Raw genomic sequence first — 12546 nt, 5'->3', positions numbered from 1 at the left:
TCAGCTCACCGCAACCTCTGCCTCCCGAGTTCAAGTGATTCTCCTGCCTCAGCCTCCCGAGTAGCTGGAATTACAGGCATGCACCACCATGCCCGGCTAATTTTTTGTATTTTTGGTAGAGACGGGGTTTCTCCATGTTGGTCAGGCTGATCTCAAACTCCCGACCTCAGGTGATCCGCCTGCCTCGGCCTCCCAAAGTGCTGGGATTACAGGCGTGAGCCATGGCGCCCGACCTCAATATCAACCCATTTTTAAAAGTCTGCCACTGTTTCAACACTTATTTTCTTTGTTTCTTTTTTTTTTTTCTTTAAGAGATAGGGTCTCACTCTGTCGCCCAGGCTGGAGTGCAGTGGTGCAAACACGGATCACTGCAGCCTCGAACTCCCAGGCTCAAGTGATCCTCCCACTTCAGCTTCCCAGGCAGCTGGGACTTCAGGCATGTGCCACCATGCCCAGCTAATTAAAAAAAAAAATTGTGGAGACAGGGGTCTCACTGTGTTGCCCAGGCCAGTCTCAAACTCCTAGGCTCAAATGATCCTCCTGCCTCTGTCTCCCAAAGTGCCGGGATTACATGTGTGAGCCACTGCACCCAGCCCAAAAACTCATTTCCAATAAAGAAAGCACCACATGGGCAAACTGAGCTACTCACCCTCCTGACTTAGTAAATTAAGCTTAAGGAATCTTTAACTATCAGAAAAATTCAGTAATACTGCACAGGAGGCCCAGGCCCTACTCCACCACGCTGTCATATCAACTAAATGTCATATCAATTTAAAATGTCCACGTAAAACAGGAACATCACAGCATTATCCATACAGTACACAGGAGATGCTAAGAAAGAGGAACTAATAAATCCTTCCATAAATGGGTGGTTAAAAAAATGAAGTGTCTGTAGTTTCATTTACAAACATCTAAAATTCACCTACCAAGGGAAGAGGAAAAGCTGCTTTGCAACATTATTTGGATCCCCAGGGGAACCCCCCGGCCCCCACCGCCCAGGACAAGCCACAGAAACACAAGCAAACAACACTGTCCCAGGGCCTCAAGGCCCTACACACCGCTTTTTTCTTGATCTTAGCAGCCTTTTGCATCCTCTGACAGCATGGAAGAGAAAAGAAAAACAAGTTGGCATGGAGAGAAGGAAGGTGTGTGAGGTTATGTCACTCTGGCGGTTGACGCCCCCACACTCAGGCCTGGTGTCTAGCAAAGCCCAGTAGGGACGGATGGACAGCCACTGCCCACTTCAAGCACACACAATGACCAAGAGAAGCCCACACAGGTGTCCCTGGAGTGCTAGAAATGACTGCCAACCACCCCATCTACAGAAGACGGGAAAGATGCCATCAGCTGGCAGGAAGGCGAGCTGAGCTCCAGGCAGCAGGGCAAGGCAAGGGTCTGGGGTGGGAGGGCCGGGCCTCTGCTGAGGGGCACTGGCTGGCAGGGCTCAGCACTGCCCTGGGTTACCTGGCTTTCTCCTGCCCACCCCAGATGGCCTCATGGTGATCCTCTGCTTCTGTTAGAGGAGGTTGTGTATGGTGAGGGCTGGGGAGGAGGTTGCCACCATTTCTCACCCCTGGGCTGGCGGGCCTCTGCAGATCCTGTCTTGCTCAGAGAGCTGAGACCTCAGATGGCTGCGCCCCCTCCCTCCCGACCCCATTTAGTTTTGCTGATGTGGCCTCATCTTCCCCTTGCCTGGCCTCACCCAATGTTCAAAACCAGACAATCCAATGAGCACTTAGAGCTACAAGCAGGTCAAAGTTTTTCTTGAGGTCCTGAATTTAAATAAAACGTGATTTATTTTTCACCCTTTCTTGAAGCACTCTGAATGGCACTAAAAATACACATACTGTTGAACTGGGATTTGGGACTGTTTTATGACTAGAATGCTTTGGAATGATGATCTTTAAAGGCCGTATTTCTGGGATTCTGTGGGCCTCTCATTAAGGAGCTTGTTGCCTCTGCCCAGCCAGCTTTCTCCCAGCCAAGGCGCAAGCCTGCCTCAGCCTCGTCGGCACCTAGGCCGCTCCTGCTCCGTGCCGAGGGCTGTGCAGTCAGAGCTGGAAGAGGGCCTACGCCCTGCTACATTCCCTCCTGCTAGTGCCCCCCAAAGTGTGTGGGCATCCCCGAGGGGCCCTCGAAGCACCTCTACCTTGACCCGACTGACAGCTTCCTGCGCTTGCATCATTCTGATGTTTTTGGAAGGGTTCCGTTCTGATAGCAGCTGGGTGGACCCCAGGTAATTGGCAGCAAAGATGATCCCATCGATGAGGTCTTCTGGTTCGCAGGGCCCTGGAACTGAAGGAGGGCACAGAGTCAGAGTCTTCCTAGAGTAGAAGTCCCCTGAACAAAGGACTTGTATGCCTGGCCACAGCACAAGGAACACAGCAGCCAGGATGCAGGGCAAACTAGAAGGGCCCAACCATCGCGATCTGCAGCCAGCCACGGCGGCCGGTCTACTTCCCTCACTACACCGTGCTGCAAGTAACTGAACAAAATCAACACTTGGGCCAGAAAACTCTGCACAGTGTCAGGAGGACAATGCCAGCATTCCAGTTGACTGTCACTCAAGATGACAATCACAGGCTGCAAATCCAGAAGGCTTCACATCCCAAACACGACAGCACTTTCCATGCCTTCCCCACAGCCCCAGAACTCATGCTGGTGACCTGAAACTGTGCCCTGGGCTTCTCCTTGGCCTGTCCCTGTGCATCTGTCCTGAGGGGCTCCTGCCTGTCTGTAGCCTCTCAGGACACCCGTGTAGCTCCTCGCACCCATCACACCGCAGGCCCAGGCTTGGCAACATCATGCTTGTTCCATCTGCTGCCCCTAGACCATCGTAGCTAGCCACAATGGAAGGTTCTATCTCTGCAGTGTCCAATACAGGATCCGCTACCCACATGTGGCTTTGAGCACTGGTACTGAGGCTCCTGCAGCTGAAGGACTGGACCCATTTCTTGTATGTAATTTTAATTAATTGAAATATAAAGAGCCACATGTTAGAGTCATATCCAACCAACCCCCAAGTCCTGTCCATGTTGCCCACAAACCAATCTTGAGTGGCTCCTATGCCAGACAATAAGGCTCCAGCTAGGGGTGGGCAAACCTTTCCTGTAAAGGGGGAGATGGTACATGTTTTAGGCTTTGTGGTCTCTGTTGCAACTATTCACCGTTGTACCTGAGGCTCAAAGGCGGCCGTAGACAATATGTAAAAGAGGAGGTGTGGCTGTGTGGCAAGAAAACTTTATATGCAAAATCAGGGGGCCAGGAGGATTTGCCATTGGGGCTGCAGTCAGCCGACCTCTGACCTATCTTAGACCAGGCTTGGCCGTCCTCTCAGACCCACGTTGGCCACGTCACCTGCCTTATCCCTCCCGACTGCCCACCTCCTGGCCAGAGCCCTTTTCGTCGGGGATTTTGGCCCTGGCTTCCTGGCTCCCCTCCTGCTCCAGCTGGCCCCTCCCTGAGTCCCTCCAGTGTCATGGTCACGGGCCCAGCCAACCTGCACTTCCCCAGCCCTCGTGCCAGCAACCTCCTGACCTCTTCCCTCCCTCAGCCAGCTGATCCCTGGTCTCACCTCTAACCTATTCCGTTGCTAAAATCATCAACTGGCCCAGCTTGGGCGCCGCCATCCACCACTTCAATAACATGTGCCCAGTATCCTCAGCTCCCTGACCCCAGTCCTGTATATGTGCCCACGGGAGTTCAGCAAATCTCCAACCTGTTTTCTCTGGACCTGAGGCTGGAAAAAGCTGCCCAAAAGGGCAAATGAGTGCCATGATAAATGTATTATAAATTCCTGACCCCAAATGCCCCCCAAACACCCTCACAACTCTCATCTATCTCTCTGGGAAGCTCAGACTCTTCCTCCATGCAAGAGTTATTCCAGACCCCTCCACTGCCTCAAACTCCTGGCTGCCCCTCCCTCACCTGCTCAGACAGACCAGGTGGGGAGCTTCGCCTCAGTGCCCAGCCCACTTGGCCATCCTTCCTGCTTTCCTGGGCAGTAGTGGGTCTGCGTGCCCCTAGGGTCAGAGGATCACCTGTGCTCCCAGCCATCTCTCCCCACAGGGCCCCCCTATCCCTCCCCTGTGTACCTGGGTCCTCTATCAATGGGGTCCTCCCACGGCTTTTAAATATCCTCCATTCACCCCTTGCCCTGGAGCCGATAAACCTTCTCCCAGCTGGGCAGGGCTGCAGGCACCAATGTGGGGGACTGCAGGATTCAGGGGTGGTAGCAGGGGAGGAACCCCTGCCCACCTGTCCCTCAGAGGGTACACTGGGGCCTGTCACCAGGGGAATCAGCGGCAGCCCCACAGAGGGAACAGGACCCATCTATCCCAATGCAGCACCCCCACCATACCCTGGCGCTTCTTCAGAGTGAAGTATGCACATCTGCCTAGCTGGGGGGCTTGGACAGCGTGTATGACAGCCCTGGCTGCCACAGGCTCACCAGACATGCCCTATGCTCCCTTTTATGGCATCTGGCTGTGGGGCTGGGAAGGCTCCCAGTGCCTGAGGTAGGCCTGTTTCTACTACCTCACACCACCTTGCCGTCCCCAGTGAGCATGGCTCAACAGGCACCCCCCAGTGAAGCCCCAGTCACCCAGTGGGGCCCAATGCAGTAGCTCTCACTGACCACTAGATGGCGTCACTTTGTTCTGCAGGAAAGCTCTGGTTCTTCCAGGCGCCCCAGGTACCACAGCCTCACAGCCCCAGCAGGTGACCAGGGCCTTGGGCAAGTGTCCTTATGTCCTCTCTGTGTCGGGAGCTGCCTGGCACCCTGTCGGCCCCAGGCCCTGGGGAGGCTGGGAGGCCAGCCTTCCCTTTGGAATCTGACTCCTACCTTCCCAGGTGCTGTCCCCTGGCTGCTCCCTCGCCAGCCCCCAGGGTGGCCCTGGTCAGCGCACCAGACCCTTCTGAGGTTCACATTTCCGTGTCAACCCATGTCCTTGAGTAGATTTAGGAAAGACTGGCCTCGTCTCCCCCTGAAGTGAGCGTCACCAGCTCTGGGACCCATCTGGGCACAGACTGCTGCGTGTGAAGGGTGCCCCATCCCAGACAGGGGGTCACCGCTGGCACCCACGGATGCCTGCTTCCAGGATGAGGCCAGTGAAGCACTCAAGGGCCTTGCTGCAACTCCAGCCACCACACACCTCTGCCTGGGGGCCTTCCATGCCTGCCTCGCTCCTTCGTTCAGCGGGAAACAATCCAGTCCAAGGTGGCCCCAGCATCCTGCCTCCCACTCACACGCACCACGGGAGGAGAACCCAGACCCAGAGAAGAGTCCAATGGCGGGGGTATGGTGTGGGGAGTATATCAGATTCATGGGCACAGCTCTCAACTTCCGCAGGAAATGCAGAACCCAAATCCAACAGCTTCGTTAGAAAATGAAAGCAGCTAGCCCTACATGTTTGGGTAGAAATTGCTGTTATTTTGCTCAAGTCTTGCACTGACCCTAAGCTGAGACCACCAGAGGGAGACAAAATGACAAGAGAATCAAGATACAGGTTTAAAGATCTTGTCCCCTCAGAGAGTGATTTCTCCTTTTCACACCGTATATCTTACTCACATAGGTGTATGCACAGTGTATCTGCACAGTCTAGAGAAGAATAAGACGCTCCAGGTTCTCCCCTGCCAGAAGAAGCCTCTGTTTGAAACACCACTTAGGAAAACCCTAGGCCCTCTGGACAGGGAAGGGGAGCGGAGTCCCACAGCTTCAAGCCTGAGGGTCTCCACTCCTGCCACCTTTGGAGAAAATTATCCTGAACATGGGTGGTGGACAGAGGCTTCTAAGGCACCAGTGTGTCCCCAGGGGGTCTCATTAGCTCCAAGACCTGTCCCTGTATCTCCTGGGGGTCTGGGAGGAGGCGGCTGGGTGGAGCTGGAGCACAGGTGTACATGGGAGTGTGGGCGTGCATCCGTAAGGCCCGCTGCTCTCTGCAAAGGTCTTGGAGTGCAGCTCTCATGCCCAACACACCAGACCTCTGTGCAACAATGGTACAGTTCCACCCAGTCCTCAACCATGCCATGAAGCAATCTCAGGGTCCCAATTTTACAAATAAGGACCATCTAAGTGGGTCACATGGCTTTGCCCAAGTTCACTGTCATGAGTTCAGGTGCTCAGCATTTCTGAACCCACTGTATAAAGACCAGTGTTAAGACAGAAACATGAAGCTCACAGGCTACACAGTGAGGCTGACATCAGTCCCACAGCCACAGAACAAATGCATCAGGATGGACCGTGGTGAATGCTCAGAAGGGAGGCTATAGCCCTGGGAAGGAAGGGACGGGGAGGCTGCTCTGGTGAGGAATTTGGGGGTGGCTGCTGTTTAAGCTGAGGTCTGGAGGAGGAGAAAGAATCAACAAGCCATAAAGGCAAAAGGAGGAGAAAGCTTTCCAGGCTGAGGCGGGAGCAGGTGCAAAGGCCCTAGGGTGCAGAGACAATGACACCTTACAAGAGCTATGGGACGTCTGGACTGCCGAGGCCCAGGGCATGGGCCAGCAGCTGAGACAAACCAAGGGTGGGGAGGAAGCGTGGGCCAGATGTGAGGACCCTGGGGCCACGGGTGACAGGCCATAAGGACTGTCACTCCAGGGTATCCATCAGGGAAGTGGCCCAACCACTCCTTTAGAAATGAACTCTGGCAGAGGGGCAGGCAGCAGAGAGGAAGAAGGGAGAGCAGCTGAGAGGCTACTGTAGCCGTCCCAGCACATGAGTGGCGATGATGGTGTGGACCAGGATGATGATGGAGACGGAGAAACAGCAACAGATGGGGATTTAGGGGTCTGTCAACAGGATGGGAAGTTGGACTGGAGTCTGTGAGAGGATGAGGAGGCTAGAAAATGGTTGCACAGCTCAATGGACAGACCTGCCCCTCACTGAGAAAGGGTGCCTGGAAGAGGACTGAGCTTGGGTTGGGGATTCCAGGCAAGTTTACTGGCAGGAGCCTGGACACTCAGTAGGCGGCTGGACTCAGGAGTCCCTGTTAGAAAAACAGATTTGGGAATGAACCATCTGCAGGTGCCAAGTGAAGCTGCAGGCACGGATGAGTCTGCAAGGGAAGGTCATGGGCAAGGGGGCAGGACGAAGCCCCAGGACTCTGTTTTGCTAAGTACCAGGAAAAGAAGGGGCTTAGAAAGGGAGGCCTGCCCATCTGCACCCATGCTAGCAGGAGGCCAACTACAAGGAGACCTCGTGTATTGGGCACAGTGTCAAGGAAGTCAGTCGTGACCTCAAAGAGCTGTTTCAGAGGAGTTGGGCAGGAGCCAGAGAGGGGGCTGAGAGGTGCAGGGGAGGTTCAGACAATGAGGCGGCCACTCCCAGATTCCAGCTGTGAAAGAAAAGGGGCAGGTAGAGCGGGGGGTGGGGTGGATAGATGCAGGGTGGGGCAGACGTGATCAAAAGCCAGTGAAGGGGTGAGTGAAAGGGACAGGAAACAAATGACATCAGATCCTGTGAGGTTCCAAAGCGCAGACAGGACCTGGCCTCAACTGCGAGGAGGGGCTGCAGCTCTAATGGGGCAGGACAGGACTGGGGGGAGGCGAGCCACCAGATCAGCAGGAGAGCCTGCCCCCCTGGAGTGCCCCCTGGGTCTGGAGTGAGGAGAGGAGGCAGGAGTGGGTGAGTATCAGAGTTGTGTAACTGGTGTCTCAAGTGAGACCTTCTGCTGCAGAGCTAAGGCGTGGCCTCCAGGCCCAACTCTCCATTACTGCCAGGGCCTGTGCCTTGAGAAGCTCCCACTGAAGGTGACCCTATAAGGCTGATACAAAAGAGAAGAGAAGACGCCATCTGAAAGCCACACCTATGGGACATTCACCAAGGAGTGGCCACAACTGGGCCTGCAGCACAGGCTTTGTTACTGATAAAAGGGATTTGGGGGTTCCACAGTGTTGAACTTTAGACACCCAATGAGCAAGATTAAGTCACTGGATGCTGGGAGGAAGAGAAGCCACAACAGAGAGTCAGGGAAGGAAGGTCAAAGTCAAGCTCAAGACAACACACAGAGTTGCCCAAGACAGATCCTAACCCTTGCAGCGGGGAGAATGACTTCCCAGAAAAAGCATAATAAATAAATTTTTTTTTAGATGACAAAAATGGGAAAAAGCATATGCATAGGCGGTTCACTGAGCAGCACTATTTGTAATAGCAAAAACCTGGAAACCACCCAAACGCTCCTGAATAGGAGACATCTATCCACACAGTGGAGTTCTGCAGAACATCCTCTCCATGCTCCTGTGAACAGCACAGAGCTGTGGCATCACTGCCAGGGTTTAGTGTGAAGTGAAGAAAGCAAGATGGAGATACGGGCGTCTAATCCACTACCATTTACCTAAGAAAGGGGAAGATATGCTTACAATAAAAATATGTAAAATGCTCAAAATGGTCACCTATAGTGGAAGGGAAGAAATTGGGAGGTGGGGGGACAAATAGGGGAAGAAACTGATCTCTTTGCATACACTCTGTGTTGTTTATTTGAATTTCATGCCATGTAAGTATTTTACATAATTACAAAACAAAATTAAATGCAAAAAGCAAATTCCAAATAACTAAGAGAAAAATGAAACAACTGAATCTAAAGTGTATCCAGTTGTGATCTATTCCAAAATATTTTAAAACACAGTTGTCTGACTGTACATCCCTTGTGGGATGCATTATAAAGACAACAGTAAATGCAAATAAATTGTAATCTGTATCTACAATCATGTGTCCTTGGCAGTGTTTGGTATTGTTATTCTGAGACTGTTGTAAGGTTAACGGAATAAAACCAATGCAAAATTATGCCGGTGTCCTTGAGAACAGGAATTTGGTGCACAGGAAAAAGAAACTACAAATGTTAGAACCTATAAACCTGACAAAGTATCATTAGAAATCATGACGTTATTTTAAATTAAAAATATGTTGTGTGTTAGTTATTGTTGGCTGCATAACAAATTACTCGGGAATTTAGTGGCTCAAAACAACAACCATGGATTATCCGAGAGTTTCTGTGGATCGGGAATCTGGGTGTGGCTCAGCTGGGTGACTCTGGCTCAGGACCTCTCATCTGTCACAGGCAGCGAGGTACTAAGTGGTACTGCAGCCATCTGAATGCCTGAAGGGGGGGCATCCAGTTCCAAGTTCTCTCACCAGGCCGCTGGCCAGAGACATCAGTCCTGTGCCACATGGGCCTCTGGATGGGGCAACTGCCAACCACACCAGGCTAGCTTGGTTCCTTCAGAGGGAACAAGTAAGAGAGAACAAGAAAGGGCAAGCTGAGACAGAAGCCATATCTGTTTGTAACGTGATCTTGGAAGCCATATCCCATCGCTTCTGCCATATTCTATTCAATAGAAGTGGGTCTATAAGTCCATCCCCCACACAAGGGGAGGGGAGGACTCACGGCCATGAATACCAAGAGGCAGGGGTCCCTGGGGGCCATTTAGGAGGCTGCCTTCCACATAGACATATACACTCTCACCAAATCTACAGCAATGAGCAACCGCACTACCCAGATTACAGTCTCTAAATGTTATTTCACAGGGCTCCTTGGAGGAAGAACCAACTGGTTCCAGACCTGGGGCAAGAAATATTTAAGATGATCCTGGAATACACCAGAAAGGAAGGAAACAATCAAAGACTACTGGGTTCACATTGACGGGACTCAGAAAACAACCTAAAGAAGCTCCTATTGGCCATAGAAAACTTGAGCACCAATAATCATGGTAACACACACAAAACACACCAACTGTGCTAACAACAACATACACAGCCTCACCGGTTATCTTCTAAAGGCTGTCAGGGAATTTTGTTTTTGTCATTAATTTTTTTTTTTTTTTTTTTTTTTTTTTGAGATGGAGTCTTACTCTGTCGCCCAGGCTGGAGTGCAGTGGCGTGATCTCGGCTCACTGCAAGCTCCGCCTCGGGTTCACGCCATTCTCCCGCCTCAGCCTCCTGAGTAGCCGGGACTACAGGCGCCCACCACACCTGGCTAATTTTTTGTATTTTTAGTAGAGACAGGGTTTCACCATGTTAGCCAGGATGGTCTTGATCTCCTGACCTTGTGATCCACCCGTCTTGGTCTCCCAAAGTGCTGGGATTAGAGGCGTGAGCCACTGTGCCTAGCCAACTCATTAATTTTTAAATTTTTCAATAAAGAGAAGAAATCAAGCATTTAATCTGCTTCTCTTATATGAACCATATTCGGGGTAACCAAATACTTAAGGGAAAGTGTCTCTACATAGAAGAATTCCAGCTAACTAATGAAGAGGAAATGTTGAAATTAGAACATCACCATTTGGCAACTTCTAATCAATTACTAGATCTAGACAATGATCATTAATGGTTGCTAATATCACCAAAAAAGAGATGACCAGATATCATGTGACTCAACAGAACAACACAATAATATGTATGAAAGTTTTTGCCCAATCAAACTGAATCTGATCAAGCCTCTATGTCTAAAAACAACCACTATTTTACAGGACACAGAGAATAGAGGAACACATTAAACAACACCATGAAGATGCAATCAGCAAAATCCACACTGCAGGAAAATCTACAGGATAAATGACAGATTCTTCCACAATAACACCAACAAAAATTTGTAACACAGAAAAAAGAGATGGACGGACAACCTAAAAGAGACATAAGAGAATTATGACAGGCATTGACCAATCTCAATAGACGGGTTTTGTTTGGATCCCCATTCAAACAGCACCCTGTAAACTGGGAAAATGCAAACACAAACAAATATTTAAAGGCATAAACAAATATTAATTTTACTTTAGTTGTGATAACAGAATTGAAATTATCTTTAAAAACAGAATTCCTATATTTTAGAGATATAATATGAAATATTTAAAGAGGCTATGATGTAAGATCTGACATTTGCTTTAGAATAACTGGGAAAGGGTCAGGGTGTAGATTAAATACCACTAGCCATGAATGGGTAAATACTGAAGCTATTTTTTCATATGCTTGAAGTTTTTATGATAAAATTAAAAGTATAGATCTTTCAAAAAGGTGTTATTTTTAGGAAGCCATATTCTACTATTATGTAAAATTGTTCCTTCTGTTCTACCCAATCTGATTAAGCAAGAAGAAGTAATAGAAAACAAGAAAGGAAGCAGCAAAAATCATTCTTGTTTGCAGATGGTATGATTGCATGCCAGGAAAAACTCAAGAAAACAACTAAAAATCTATTTTTAAAAAATAAGAGAATTCACTAAGGCAATGGTTTCAAATTTAATATATAAAAATCAATAGCTTTCTTTGTACCTACAAACAGCAACATGTTGAAAAATAATGAAATGAAAGTCAGCATTTACAAAAACAGTAAAAGGGATAAAACAACAAGAAACAGACAAACAAGATATGTGTTGAATTTTTATGAAAAAACTTTATTGATGAAGATAAATGAGCTTGAATAAATGGAAAGATAAATCCTTTGTTGTCTAGAAAGACTATGTTGTAAAGCTGACATTTTTTCTCCTAAATGGACAGACTTTAAGCATGCCTAATAAAAATACCAGTAAGAGTTTGTAGTGGGCCAGGCGTGGTGGCTCATGCCTGTAATCCCAGCACTTTGGGAGGCTGAGGTGGGTGGATCACCTGAGGTCAGGAGTTCAAGACCAGCCTGACCAACATGGCAAAACCCCATCTCTACTAAGAATACAAAAATTAGCCGGCCATGGTGGCGCACCCCTGTAATCCCAGCTACTTGGGAGGATGAGACAGGAGAATCGCTTGAACCCAGAAGGCGAAGGTTGCAGTGAGCCAAGATTGCACCATTACACTCCAGCCTGGGTGACAGAGTGAGACTCTGTCTCAAAACAAAACAAACAAAAGAGTTTGTAGTGAATAACCAGACAAGCTGGTTTTAAAGTTTCTATGGAAAAATAAAAGTGCAAAAATATCCAGGAAAAAAATCTGAAATGGAATGATGGCGGCAAGGTCTGAAAGTAGCCCTACCAGGTAATAAAATACACCATAAATCCCCAGTAAATAAAGCAGCCTGGATCTGGAACCTGAATGGACCATCCCTGTATCAGATCCAGAAACAGACCGAGACCCACATGACGATTTGGGTATGGTAAAGGCAGCATTTCAAACCTGCAAAGGAAAGATTCCTTGGATAGCTCTGGCATAACTGGCTAGCTATTGGGACAAAATGCCTAAAATGTAACTTTTCCTGTATCCATACACCAAGATAAATTCCAGATAAATCAATTATTTAAATAATTTAAAACAATACCAAAGTCCTGGAAGACAGCTTTTTATTTAATTTATTTATTTATTTATTTTTTTTTTTTTTGAGATGGTGTCTCACTCTGTTGCCCAGGCTGGAGCACAGTGGCATGATCTCGGGTCACTGCAACCTCTAACTCCCAGATTCAAGCAATTCTCCTGCCCCAGCCTCCCTAGTAGCTGGGATTACAGGCACGTGCTGCTGCACTCAGTTTATTTTTTGTACTGTTAGTAGAGACGGCGTTTCGCCATGTTGCCCAAGCTGGTCTTGAACTCCTGACCTCAGGTGACCTCAGGTGACCTGACCTCAGGAGACCACC

At 49.3% G+C, this 12546-nt stretch overlaps 1 protein-coding gene across 5 annotated transcripts in view; it reads right to left on the bottom strand.

Moving 5' to 3' along the window:
* Positions 1–12546, bottom strand: part of APBA2 (amyloid beta precursor protein binding family A member 2) — a 229211-nt gene that overhangs the window by 22682 nt on the left and 193983 nt on the right. For 4 of the 5 annotated variants that reach the window (XM_030814399.1, XM_030814403.1, XM_030814400.1 and 1 more), the window contains 2 exons: positions 2150–2295; positions 1059–1094 (listed from right to left, as the gene is read on the bottom strand). In XM_030814399.1, the coding sequence (XP_030670259.1) occupies positions 1059–1094; positions 2150–2295 (182 nt within the window). The remainder of the gene's footprint in view (positions 1–1058; positions 1095–2149; positions 2296–12546) is intronic. The other variant, XM_030814402.1, reaches the window with a different exon arrangement.

The sequence above is a fragment of the Nomascus leucogenys genome, chromosome 6, assembly GCF_006542625.1.
Source record: "Nomascus leucogenys isolate Asia chromosome 6, Asia_NLE_v1, whole genome shotgun sequence".
Taxonomy (NCBI): Eukaryota; Metazoa; Chordata; class Mammalia; order Primates; family Hylobatidae; genus Nomascus; species Nomascus leucogenys.
The sequence above is the reverse complement of the archived record's forward strand: the minus strand, read 5'-3'. Positions and strand labels throughout refer to the sequence as shown.